The following is a 14,739-nucleotide window of genomic DNA, read 5'->3' on the forward strand; positions in this document are numbered from 1 at the left end:
TAGTTAGGTACACTGTGGGGCTGGAGACTTAACATGACTGCACCGATTTTCCCTGTCAGGACGAACCTCTTCCAGTCTTTGTTTCTCTCTTTATTTCTTCTTTCAACTCTTCTCCCAGTTAACTACTTCTCTCTTGTGGGCAAACATACAAAAAAAGAACTCGATTTGATATAACAATCACTATCTGATATATGGCACCTGAGTTGGATAGAGCTAAATGAACGGGGGCTATCCCACCAATGACTTCACCATGGGTGGCCGTTTTTGAGTCAGCTGAACTTCTCTAAAGCACCAGGGATGTCCCATTAGAGATTTCACCGTGCACAAAACATGGTGACCTATGTAAAAAGCATCCTACAAATTGGGTTGAGGGAAGGGTCAGTACACCCAAAAACTTCTCAGAAGGAGAAGGCTGCTGGCTTATTTCCTGTTATAAACTATGAATAAGATAAACATGGGGCAACCAAGTTCAGATGTAGGCTCTCTATTAAAACTAGTACCATAAAGTTGGTTATGAGGATTGGGGTAGTTCTGGGGGTGGGGGAAGAGGAAACAAATTCTTTTGTTTCCAGGTACTGGTTAACGGTTTCCAGGTATTGGTTAACAGTTTTCAGTCAGTTTGGGTCTTCAATACTTCTCTAATCTCTGAAGTTCAAAAGGATCGCAAATACTCTAGGACCTCAGTTGCCTTTTTGGTTTTCTAAATCCCAGCTATTATTAAAATAATACACATTCATTAATTCAGTCCCCAAAGTATTCAGTGCAAAAGATAAAAATATAAACAAATCTGACTTTGAACCTAATGGTCATTGTGGAAATTTTGGAATACATAAAAACATGAAGCACAAAAAAAGTGAAAATCACCCATAATCTATTATTCAAACAAATCTCAGTTAAATTGCTACTCGGAGCTGTCAGGTTCTTTTTGTCAACATCTATAGCTTCCAGAGATTAAAAGTGAGTGGAGGCTTTTACATTTCCCTACCATACCCTCCACTCAGTTTCTAAAACCTGCAAATCTGATAGGAACTATAAACATCTTAAGAGTGTTTGTCTTTAGATGCTGAAATCATGGATATTTCCTTCTTCCTTTTCTACATTTTATAAATTTCTAATGAAAAATAAAAGACCAGGATTCTACATTGTATGCTACAATCATAGCAAGTCATTCATTCTTAAAATTGTGCCAAATATACAAAGATGTATTAGCCAATAAACCTCAGGGTATTTATATAACCTGCTTTTGAAAATTTAGGGAGTTCCCACTCTCTATCAGCACTTTTGATAAATACTTCGTGTTTGTCAGATTTACTTGGAGGCTATCGCAATGATATCCCAAAGTCAGGATCAGTCATGTGGACCAAATCAGTCGACAAATTTCTTCATGAAGTGTGTGTGTGTGTTGAGGGAAGGGATAGTGCTTGTGGAGGTGGTGGGAGGGTGAGGGCAGGGACAGAACAAGAATATGGGATCTAGATCTGGGGTGCTCCTGTGATGGTATTTAGGTGGCCGAGCTTCCCAGATTCTGATATCTTGTTCACATAAGGGTAATGACACGTATTCAATTTTACATACTTTGAACAATGCTCATTTCATCAGTAAAAAAATAAGTTCTTTCTTATACTCATTGAAAAAGTCTCTGGTATGGGTTTCATTAATAACTTTTCTGCTGCCTGAGAAGAGCTTCAAGTGTGGATTCCTGATAAGGATATTTCAGATGCTAATCAACAGCTAATAGAATGCAGATTGGCGTTAATCTACACACACATCTCTCACACTGCATTATACCGAAGTATTTTACATGAAATACACATTTTTCAAAATAAGTCTTTTTATTAATATTCACATTTTTGCCCCCTTAAGTGGTTTAAAATTTAACTACAGCCTTTGCAAAAATGTTGAGTAGGGATACTCTGAAAAGGTAATGTGAAATTGTAACATATTTATTTCTCAAGGACCGAAAGTGAAAACAAAATTTTCAGTGACCTCAGGTATTTTTTTCCCCAAACTCTCAAGAAAAGCAAGGACAGTTCCTATATAATTACAAAATTATTATTATACACAAGAAATTTTACATGGATACACAATATTATTTACACAGAGTTCATATTAAAATTTCCTCAATTGTCCTCAAAATCTAGAATCAATTAAATTTTCACGTTAAGTTCAATTGTCATATCTCTTTAGTGCCATACACGAGATTTGTCTGATGATTTCCTCATGATACTAATGAAACGTTGAACAGTACATCAAAAACTAATGATGTATTACTCAGTGGCTAACTGAACATAATAAAAGAAAAAAAAAAGAATCTCTGGGGAAGAATTCTAATTGGTAATCTTGTATATTTCCCACTGTATTTCATGAGGAGACACATAGTATTATTTTGTCTCATCATGGGTGATGGTCAGTTTGATCACAAGGTAAAGGTGATGCTTGCTGATCTATTTTATTTTATTTTTAAAATTTATTTTATTTTTTTAATTTTTATTAACATATAATGTACTATTTTCCCCAGGGGTGCAGGTCTGTGAATCATCAGGCTTACACATAGCACATACCCTCTCCAATGTCCATAACCCAGCCACCCTCTCCCTACCCCTTACCCCCCAGCAGCCCTTAGCTTGTTTTGTGAGATTAAGAATCTCTTGCAGTATGTCTCCTCCCTGATCCTATCTTGTTTCATTTTTGCTTTCCCTATCCCCCAGGACTCCCCGCCCTGCTTCTCAAATTCCTCATATCAGAGAGATCATATGATTCTCTGATTGACTTATATTGCTCTGATCTATTTTAATTGCAGTCTTTATCCTTTGTTATTTATAAGTAATCTGTGTGGTTACACTTGAGATTATGTGAATGTCCTGTTCCCCCCAAACTTTTCTATTTACTGACTTTAGCACCCATAGATAGACTTTGTCTGAATCAATTATTTATGTTGGTGTTATAAAATGGTAATTGTCTCAAATTTTTTTTCTTCTACATATTAGTATATTCTTTCATAGAGAGATTTTCCTTCTTACCTTGAATTTGTGTATTTATTATTTATTCATCTATTTTTTGGTAATTTGTAGGGTTTCTTTATTTTCCATGTGTTATAACACACTAATGTCATGCTTCTTGTTGATGATGCTAAGATTGTCCCAAATTTGAGCACCTATATTTCTTGTGTTCTTTTCAGACATCCCCATCATTTTCTTTGTATGCCCTTGCCCTTGTATGTCTTCTGTCACACAACTTGACGTTCCAATGAGATAGCACCTTTTTAAACTATATTTCTTTTTTTTTAAAGATTCTATTTATTTATTTGACAGACAGAGATCACAAGTAGGCAGAGAGGCAGGCAGAGAGAGGGGAGGAAGCAGGGTTCCCACTGAGCAGAGAGCCCGATGCGAGGCTCCATCCCAGGACCATGGGATCATGACCTGAGCCCAAGGCAGAGGCTTTAACCCACTGAGCCACCCAGGCACCCCTTTAAACTATATTTCTATATGTATTTTTGTCTATCTGTGAGCTTTCTATTCTCTTCCAATGACTTCTCTGTCTTTCTATCTATTCAGAGATCAATATCACACTGTTTTAATTATAGAAGCTTTGTAGTATGTTTTAATATAGGTGCCCCCATGGTCCTTTGTTAGGGATACTATAGCTATGTTTTATGTTTATGTTTGTTTCCAAATAAGCTTCAAAATCTACTTGAATATTTCCGTAAAACAACTTTATGCTATTTTTATTGGGATAATATTAAATTTATTAGTAATATGGGAATAAATGATAGCTTTATAATGTTCACTCCTGCTATTCAAAAATAAACAAGATCCCCCAATTTATTCAAATTTACTTGTGTATCTTTCAAAAGCATTTTAATTTTTCTTCACATACCTTTAACACACTTCCTGTTAAGTCTGTTCTTAAATCCTGCTTTTGTTACTAGTGTTAACAGAAGATTTATCTTTTGGTATCCTCCAACTAGCTATTGTTTATGTACATAAAGACTTCTCGTTTGTGTTTTTAATACTGTATCACTTTACAGAATTTACACAATTTTTTTTATTATGTTAGTGCTTTTAGTGATCCTCTTCTATTGCCCAAATACACTACAATATCATCTGTAAATATAGTTTCACTTCTTCTACTCCAATTCTTATGGTCCCATTGCGTATTGCAACCTGATTGCATTGGCTAGAACAGCTGTATCATGAGACTCTTCATCATAGGAAACAAACTGAGGGTTGCTGGAGGGGAGAGGGGTGGGGGGATGGGGTAACGGGGGGATGGACATTAAGGAGAGCACATGAAGTAATGAGCACTGTATTATATAAGACTGATGAATCACAGGCCTCTACCTCTGAAACCAATAATACATTATGTTAATTAATTGAATTTAAATAAAAATGTTTTAAATTAAACATTCTAATAAAGTTTATTATTAAAAATAATAATTTATTTTCAAATAGTAGTGGAGTTAGTGAGTATCCTTGCCTCCTCATTCTTGGCCTTACTGTGTGAATGCTTCTAACATCCTCCATCAAGAAATACACTGGTTTTAGGACTACAACGTGTGTGTTTGTGTGTATGTTGTTATAGACATATTGTTACCAAAGAAGAAATAATCAGTTCCTATTTTATTCAGTGTTTTAATTAGTAATGGTAGTCAACTTTTGTCAAAGGCCATTTCAGCATCTATGAAGATGATTCTATAATTTTCTACTTAGATTTACAAACATGGTAAATTATGTGAATGGATTACCTAATACTGAACCACCTTTACATTTTTGGAATAAATATTACTTGCTCATATTGTATGTTATTTAGATTTTTACTTTTATATTCCTAAGTAAGATTGAACTATAGTTTATTATTTGTATGACCTTTAAAAGGTTTAGATGACATAGTAATTCTTGTTTTATAAAATTATCCGTGGCTTTTCTTTTTTTTTCTATACTCAGAAATAATTTAAGTAGCATTGGGGCATATGATCTTTGGAGTTATGGAATTCACCTATGGGAATTCTGGGTCTAGTTCTTTTATAATAACTTTCTCTATTTATTCTGTGAAAACCGGAAATCCTTATGTGATTTTGCAGAGCAGAATGCTACCATTAAGTAGAAGAGCTTTACCCTTCTCTACAGAGCAAATATATGTATATTCTTCAAGGTCTAGTTCATATATCATATCATGACTCCATCCCTTACTATCGGACAGAATCGATCCTTTCTTATTTCTTCTGCTTCCACAGCATTGTGCATATTTTTAATAGGTCTAATCACATTGTTTGTAGCATTCCAATTTAGAGAGGTTCCCCTTTCTCCAGATTTTCAAAGAGAGAGACATGGATTTAATCGTGTTTAATTCTTCAGCCTCAAAATTATTGTTCAGTTCTTGGTTAGAGGGCAATAAATATATTTTGATTAATGATGAGTGAAAAGAAGTAAAAATAATAATGAAATTTCAGTTCAGTATGATCTATAGTCTATTTGTAAAACAGGTAGATTCCAGGGTCAGAAACAGTAGGGTTTCTTTTCCAGTTTCTCGTTGGCAGGTCTATGACATTGGTCAATTACTCTGTGTTTTGTTTTATTCATCTATAAAATACATATAAAATTTCATGGAGGTTTTGTATTCAGAACATGTGTAAAACTCCTAGCATTGGCTACTGTATGTACTCAGCAGATCATAACTTGCCCTATTACTCCCCGTGTGAAAGTTTACTTTTTAGTTCTTCGGGCCAATTCCAGAGAAATCATGAAATACGGCTCTCTCACTTGTAGGACCACAGTGTCTGATCCAGACTTCTGATAGTTGTTCCCTTCAAAAGTATCTGTATGGATGAAATTCTCTAGTTCATGTCAGCGGTCACATGCAGAAACAGTGTTTCTCTGCCATTTTAAAATTCAACATTTGCTTTACAGTTGTAACTTTGCATTTAGTTCAATGTAGTTATGAAATATGTATCCTACTGGAGTTCTGAACAACAATACATTGTATTCTCAACAACAATTTAGCAGTCCTCATACCTGGGCTTTCTTCCCAGTTCCTGTGCTGTTTCCCTAGACAACAAATTAATTAAATGGCCTTTGGCCATGGCTCTTTCCCTTGAGTCAGCTTTTCTCTCATTTAAAGTATATGGACGGGGGGATTTAATTAGCCCAATGCCTGGCACATTGCATACACTCAATAAATGTTTGTTAAGTCTTGGAATTCTCTTAGGATAAAGGTCACTTTTGCTATTACTATTAATTTATGAGTATCTGAATAGTTCCTGAGATGATGATACTGACAATGAACAAGGACTTAAAGAAAGTTAACTCATAACTTACAGGGATGTATCATGAGATCGACTTTTCAGTAACTCACCAATTTTGAATGAATTCAATGTTGGCTTAATGTTCTATAGCTGTGATTTGACACAAAAAGCTCTGGGATTCTAAAAAATTGAAGACCTGCTGCAATTACTTGAATATTTACACTGGAAGGAGAGTGTGTATATGAGCGTGTGTGTGTATGTGTGTGTGTTTAAGCCCAAACTAAATATAGAGTCCCGATTCTTTATGTAAGCTACTTAAGGAAAAGGGTATTACCTTTTAATATTTTTTTCTCTTCAGTAAAAGTATTATTGCTTGTTTAATTCCCAAATTCTATATAAATTATGAATAGTCTAAAACACTCTTAAAATAAATTTTTAAAAATATTTTCCCTGAAATAATGTTTTCACTGACCTAGAAAATTTTTCTTAGCTGTTGCCATACTTAACATTTCTAACTGATGATGTATGTTGTGATGATGGCAGTGAGCAGAAAAAGCTTGAGGAAACACACACAGAGCTGATATTTTACTAAAATGAATGGAGCACTAATTCATAAAACATAATTTAATTTTTAAGTAAAAATCTGACTTTCCAGAGTGTCATTCCCTTAAGGCTAGATCTTTATAGGCCCAAAGCCTGTATGAATTTACACAGCTGCTTTGAGGCTTTGCAAATTTCCTTGTTTTAGGTGCTTTGATTTTTTTTAAAGGGGTATTTTTATACTGAAATAGAACACAACTATTAACACTAGCCTCAAGGGAAAAAGAAAATAACAAACGACCAGCTTAAAATGTTTCAATACTTCTCCTTTAAAATCTTGCACATCTTTTAGAGGTTGGAAAAATTAAAGCCATCCCCTGCCCACAAAAAGAGGAAAGACAAACTGTGATGAGTTCAGAACCCGAGAAACTGAGGTGCAGGTGTTCATTCTAGAAGGTTTGCCTGTGAGTGACACAGGGTCTGCTAAACGCCCCTTATCTGAATGCTTTAGGATCTTTTCTTGGGCACCGCTGTCTCAAGATTGCCACCATCACCCCAGGATGCCAGGAGGGCTGCAGAATGTTTTCTGCCTTAGCTCCCAGCCAAAAGTGAAACGAGTTGCCTCCCGACAGAGACACCATTTATAGAACGTATTTGCTTACACCAGTGGGAGGCGGTTACGGGAAGCCAACGCCAAGAAGTCATTCCTCTTTACCTTGCTCGGAGCGACTCTGGTCTGGAGAGCCATGGGTGCATCCTTTGTCAGAAAGGTGGCGAAAGGCACGCTCTTCCTACTGATGACATCTGGAAGAAGAGACAATTGCCGCTGTGAGCTTTTCAATTACTCCCAGAGACGAAGTGTGAGACACAGCCGTGCAGGATGATTGGATTACACGGAATGAGACAGAAGCCATCTGTGAGCCACACGTAAGCTGCTGAGTGCCAGGACGAGCACCCTTCGGAGACGACCAAGTCCTCATTCCATTCGTAGTTTGGTCAAGTTTGAAAGATGAGTTGATTGTTTTTAGACGGCGTTGCAAATAGGAAGGGATTTGAAATACTCCCTGGCTGTAGGAGCAATGACTGTCTCCTACTTAAATTAGAAACATGGATTTTCGGTTAGGAGGTCCCGAGACAGTCTCCAAAGAATGCTGCTGGCATTCGTGTTGAAGCGTGGCCCGTTCTCTCGCGCGCTGGGCCTGCGGAGGAAAGAAATCATTCGCCCCTTCACGTCAGGGCAAAGCAATACATGAGTTCTGGTTTGGGGTTGAGAAAGAGAGTGAGCCTCGTGCTGTACAATAAAGGCCTGTACCCATCAGTGACGGGTTTTCACGAATTGCCAGGATACATGTGATACTGGAGCCCTACCTCTCTGTGCCCTGAGGCTCTGGAACGAATCCTTCACTTGCATTACCACATCTTCTGACTGGCACCAGCTTCCAATTTATAGATGGGGATTTATTGGTTTTGGGGTCCTTTACCAATGATAACACTTTCTTCGCCTCTTCTCAACCAATCACATTCTGCAGTACATACCCCCATTCAGAAGAGCACGGGTTCTGCTAAAAGGGAAAAGATTGTCTTAGCAAGCCCAGGGTTTGGTACCTTTCTTATGGAAATATTTTTAAATTTGACTTTCCTGGCGCCTAAGTGGCTCAGTCCTTAGTTGTTGGCCTTCCGCTCAGGTCCTGAACCCAGGGTCCTGGGACTGAGCCCTGCTCAGCAGAAAGTCTGCTTCTCGCTCTTCCTCTACTGTTCCCCCTGCTTGTGTTCCCTGTCGCGCTGTCCCTCTCACTCTGTTAAATAAATAAATAAAATCTTTAAAAAATAAAATAAAAAAATAAATTTGACTGTCATAATACATATTATTAATATTATCAATGCTCTTGTATTAATAGGACTTGGATGGATAATTCCTTTGGTACATGGGTGCCCTGCACGTCTGTTTGCATTATGAGTTCTTGCAGAAGAAAGTCCCTTTTGCCTGCCAGTAGGTTTGTAATAGCTCCCAGGGTCTGCTTTCAGATTTTGGCAAATTGGGAACCCTCAGTCAAGGTTTGACTATTCCGGTCCTGTGCTTTGCCCTGCTTGTGACAGGGCACAAGTTTTTCTTCCCGAAAAGCCCAGAGAGAGCTTCCTGGGAGTCACAGTCCAGTACAGAATAAAGGACCTATGCCTCCAACACTTTCAGTGTTTTGTATGCAATGCTATTCCATCAGAATTATTCAGAATTATCCAAACGTATCCTCTCACAAAGCTGGCCTGGTACACTAGGAGCCAACACGAATTTCAATAATAACCACTCCACTGGATTAAAATATTGAAACGTACTAATATTCTATAATGACACTAGGAGAAGTAGGTGGCAAATGAAACATACTGTGTGGAGATGGTGTGTATGTGTGTGTGGTTCCACCTAAAACAACAAATATCTTTTATTTGAACCACTACTATGATCTCTTGTAAGCGGAGAGTATGATATAGAGACACATACACACACCCAATAGCTCTAACTCTGTTTTCCAAGTTTGCCATTAGATGGATAAAATATATCCACGTATATGTATTATAAGTATATGGGTGTGTATTCCTTCTCATTCATTCATTTCATTACATCCATGTGGAAGGTAAGGAATAAAATGTGGAAATCTTTTCACATTCTTGTATTCTGACTTGTGACCCTTGTTATTTTTTCATGTTTGAAAGTAATCTTCATGTCCCTTTGTGTAACTTGTATTCAGAGTTCTTTGCTGAAACCCGACTTAGCGATTTCCTTCATAGTAGAGACATTCAGAAATGTCGAGGTGTTAAGAAGATATTTTCAAGACAATGGTACCTAATTGAGAGCTGCTTTCTGATAAAGTTAGAGTAGAAAATATGTTCAGGTTCATGATCCTGAATCTTCTGGGCCAGATATGTTTCCAAATTCAGAAAATCTAAAATTTTAAACAGATAATAGAATCCATATAATACATTACATCATATGCCCAAGAGGTCTGGAACTTCCTTCTGTGTTCAAACACATTGTTTGAACAGCTCAATGTATGAATATTCACCCCACAGGGGATAAACAAAAACTGTAAATGATTTTATGTTGGTTTATGTCAGGTTTTGATACCAAATTAGTTCAGGTCAAGTAATATTCTACCACCCTAAGAATGCTAAAGTATAGTTTTCGGAAATTTTAAATTTAAGGTTGATAGATAACAAATTATAGACAAGTACCAATTTAATCATAAGAATCTGAAGACTGAAGGTTGCCTGTCTGGCTCAATCAGTGGACCATGTGACTCTTGATCTCAGGGTCATGTGTTCAAGTCCCACACTGGGTATAGAGATTACTTAAAAATAAAATCGTCAAAAAGAAAAAAAAAATCCAAAGACTGCTGTTGATGACAGAATTGCAAATACAATTTTAAATGATATGATGAAGCTGAAGATGCTGCTTTAACACCATCACATTATCCATAGGAAGTAAAAAAAAAAAAAAAAAAAGTACAATTCCTTTGCTCCCAGTGCCAGAATTAAATGAAACTGGTTCCCGCTAATGCTTCCTGCTCCTTCTATTTTAGCCAGCTTGGCTTTGGAAGCCTGGTGTTGTATATTTTTAGTTTGACTGATTTTCTCTAACCCATTTCTCCCTTTCACGGCCTCCTACCACATCTGTTGTTCAGCGTGTTCTTGAAATTAAAATAAAGTACTCTACAGGGTATCTCTAAATCATAAAAACATATTAAGAACAAATAGGCTCTATTTTCTTTTGGGGAGCCATGGAAATACCAACCCAAGTTGAGGTAAATTTCTTTCTGTTTATAGCCTTCATGGAGTTGCCTTTAGGTTTGGGCCCATGTTAAAGAGAAGATATATGGATACATGCATAAGTACACACTGATTTCATTGTTTCAGATTTACTAGGTAATAAACTGTGTCTTGAAAGGTAAAGTCACAACAAGGGACAGCAACTCTAAGCAGTTATGGCACAGAATCCAAAAACAGTTGGCACGAGCAAGTTGTTATGTCCATATTTCCTCCCATAGACCTAAGCCAGGGCTACTAGTAACTGTAAACATGGACACATGAGTTTCACTATCTCTCGATTCCCTACTGTTAAGCTGGTTGACCACAGATCTGGCCCTACAGGACATTAAAGAGTGGAAGAACATTGGGAGGATGAAGGGAAAACATCTGGAGAGAAGATACATTGTATCAACCTGAAATAATGCCTGGAAAAGACACCTACAACTTAGGGCAAATTCAATACAGTGATTACAGAGTTAAAATAAATACTGAATGATAAACTTAGAGTCCTGACTCAAAGAATGGGAACTGGATCTTCAGTAGGAAGGGGCTCTGGAGCAAAGAGGAGGAGAGGGCGGCCATGCCGAAAAGAAAAGTGGAAAATACAGAGGAAGTGAAAGCAAGCCAATGAGAGCGTCTTTGCCCCAAAGGGAAACAGGCCGAGGCCACCGAGGAATGCTGGTTGCTGGAGGCCTCAAAGGATGAGCCAGAGAATTGTATTTTGGCTCAAAATAAAATAGCACTGTTCTGGAGCAGCGGCATGGTCGATAAAGTCAGCACAGAAGGAAAATTATTCTAATTGCAGTGTGGAATCAAAGACTTACAGAGAGGATAATGGTTGGTTTATTGGAAAAGGCCTGGGATTTAAGTTTGTTTAGATCTACAATACGTGAGGAAGATTCGATTTCTAAACACACGTTGGTGACAAAATGGGCTGTCCCAGTGAGAGGGGCTGAAGAAGAAGGCAAAACAAAGAAGAGGAAAAATGGCTTCCAGGTTTTGACAAGAAACCAAGGTGGTTATGATGCTGTTGATAAGAATGCTGAGTGAAATAAGTCAAGCAGAGAAAGACAATTATCATATGATTTCAGTCCTATGTGGAACATAAGAAATAGCAGCGGACCACAGGGGAAGAAAGGGAAAATCGAATGGGAAGGAATCAGAGAGGGAGACAAACCATGAGAGACTCTGAACTCCAGGAGCCAAAATGAGGGTTTGGGGAGGGAGTGAGGGGGTAGGGGGATGAGGTGACAGGGGGATGGGCATTAAAGGAGCGTGTGTGGGGATGAGCACTGGGTGTTAAACACAACTAATGAATTGTTGAATACTACATCAAAAACTCATGATGTACTATATGCTTGTTAACTAAACATTAAAAAAAGGAGGGAGAAATTAAGGAAATATGAAATTAGAAACAATGTAGCAATGTATTGGGAGTCAACAGGTGATGTTTCAGGGTCTGGGCAGGCTCCAGGGGGCGTCAGAGTCACCTGAAGTGCTTATTGAAGTACAGGTGCAGGAAGTCGCCCTTGGAGTTTCCCATTCAGTTTCCCTCGGATGGCCCCAGGACTTGAATTTCTGGGTACCACATGTTGAGAACCATTACTTTAAACCACATACTCAGGGACATCTGGGTGGCTCAGTGAGTTAAACATCGGACTCTTAGGTCGTGATCTCAGAGTCCTGAGATGAGACTAGGTGGGGAGTCTGCTGGAGATTCTCTCCCTCTCTCTGTGTGCATCCCCTTGCTGTGTGGGCTCCCACGCTCTAAAATAAATAAATACATCTTTAAAAATCCATCAATCAGTCATGTACTCAAAGGTACATCCAGCGATGATGGAGGGCTGGGGCCAACGGCACAAATGTGGGAATTATCCACACCCAAGTCATTGGTGAAACTATGTTGTGGGGATTTCTGATTTACAGCACCTTCCATCATTTTTATGCTCTCTATCATCTGTTTCCTTAATTATACTGCACGCATTAAAGTGAAATAAGTGTTGGGTCTCTGGCAGCTGGAATAAAAGGGACTGAATGTTTAAGAAATAAAAACACTTGTTCTGAAAATAGACAAGGAGTGCAGAAGGGAAGATTCAAGCATAGCTTTTGAAGGAGGCGACAGAAAGAGATTCGGCAGCAAATTGCAATCAGGCATTTCATGGAGGTAGGAAGAAGGACCTCTAGGTGGTTGACAGTCTACTGGAGAAATGTCCTCTCCCTCTCTGTGAAAAAGCAAAAAGGCAGAAAGTTTGAAAGGAAAGTTAATAAGTCTACTTTGTATTTTAATTATTGTCAAGTACCCAGGTGCTTCAGTGAAGAGTTTCGTGTACATATAAATTACTTCTGTGCCCTAGCATATTTGCAGAAATCTAAATGAGATGTTGTTCCATTTAAAATTTAAATAACTCCCTTGAGAAAATGCCAACCAGATTGCTTCAACTAGAAGCCAATGAATAAACATGTATTTGTTATTTACTTGTTAATGTGTTCGGCATCTTTACGTATTTTGGTCTTTTTGCAGAAATCTGAAGTCCTCTGTAATGTGATTTGATGACCCTAAAATGAAGTAGAAAGAACTAAGCAAACAATATTATAGTAGATGCAGGGGACTATAGAGAAGCCCCCCACCACCTGTGCATTTCAGAGGTAATGATGACAAAGTGTGATACTCCATTGTTCCAAAAGAGTTCAGACGTGCATCAGCTTGCATTGTTTGCAAAATGGCAGATTGTGATCCACAAGTGCAATTTTTTTTAAAATGGTGACTCAGCTGAGGGAAGTTCGCCTGAGACCTAAGAGCACTGAAGGCGATTAAGGGGCGCCCTTGGCTTTGTTCAGCAAGCTCAGGCTGACTCAGCCTCGGTCCTGGCAAGGCAGCTGCTGGCAGAAGTGTGCAGGCATTTTACATGTTGTCTTCTGACTGGAACTTACCTCTTACAGGAATAATTTGAAGTTAAAATGGGGGTGGGAGGAAGTTCAAATTCAATGCTTAGTCCTTGAAAATGCACAACTTCCATCCTCCAACTGGGAAAAAATTGGACTGAAGACAGATTATACTAAAAAAAAAAAAAAAAATGCCCCTAGGGTTTCTTGGATATAAAATTGTTTTTTGAAAACAACAATATGATGAGTAAGAGTGAATGAATCAGAAACATACGGATTAAATTTTCCCAGAATTTGCATGGATTTGAAGTCATGAAGAAAAGGGCACTTGGCAAGATGCGTTTGAGATTTTACCCAACCAAAAACATTTGGGAAATAATGCGAGGTGCTTTGGTGGATGCAAAGTTGTACCAAATTCTTTCATTTTTATAAATTGCACTACCATAAAAAAAAAAAAAAGGAAGAAAAATGACCTAATTGTAATTTAAGGAAGACATGGAAGACTGTCTGTAGAGAGGCGAGCAAGTTCTACAGATAATCACCCGCTTTCCAAGGGATTAGGCTCAGGGAGTTCAAGAGCAAATCTCAGTCAAACGGGGACAAGTAGTTGTGTGAAATGCATATGTTCTCTGCCCACGGATACCCAGGAAATACACCTGATGCTGCTGAAACGGTTCTATTGGCGGGCCATTTTTCTCCCTCACCTATGTGAAATTAAAATCAATGATGAGGACAGTAATTGAAGCATGATTTGAAGAAAAACACATGGTAGTGTTTATCTGTATGTATTATTAGCATTTTTTTTTTTTTTTAAAGTACACAGCATGTCAGTCGCTGACAGCCTTGGGCTGAGAGCGCTGTAAAGGCCTTCTGGTACATCTAATATCAGGTAAGACAGCCAGATTTATATAAGCTTTGGCACTTCAGCAGTCCAATAAGCTTCAAGTTGCTTTATAAGCATTTACAAAATCATTTACAAATGATTTATGGGAAAAGTATGTTTTTAAAAAAACTCAGTTCTATTGTCTTCATTGTGTTGAATATTTTTGGGTCTTAGAAGAGTTCTCAGGGTAAGGTTTTTTTTCCCCCAGTGTCTTTCTCTGGTGGATCAGATAAAAACATAACAGTCATGTACGATCTTATTCATTAGCTACTTTCATGTAATAGCTTAGAGAGTGGCCATGTAGATAAAGACATTTTCCAAATATTCACTGTTTAGCTGAAAAAAAAAAAAAAAAAAGAGGTAAAGAAGAGGAACACAAGGCACAGTGAGT

At 37.8% G+C, this 14,739-nt stretch overlaps 1 protein-coding gene across 1 annotated transcript in view; it reads right to left on the bottom strand.

Moving 5' to 3' along the window:
• The window catches only part of TMEM244 (transmembrane protein 244), a 40,461-nt gene that overhangs the window by 15,153 nt on the left and 10,569 nt on the right, over positions 1–14,739 (bottom strand). The window contains exon 2 of the mRNA XM_059401570.1: positions 7,500–7,588. Within this exon, the coding sequence (XP_059257553.1) occupies positions 7,500–7,588 (89 nt within the window). The remainder of the gene's footprint in view (positions 1–7,499; positions 7,589–14,739) is intronic.

The sequence above is a fragment of the Mustela nigripes genome, chromosome 5 (genome assembly GCF_022355385.1).
Source record: "Mustela nigripes isolate SB6536 chromosome 5, MUSNIG.SB6536, whole genome shotgun sequence".
Classification (NCBI taxonomy): domain Eukaryota; kingdom Metazoa; phylum Chordata; class Mammalia; order Carnivora; family Mustelidae; genus Mustela; species Mustela nigripes.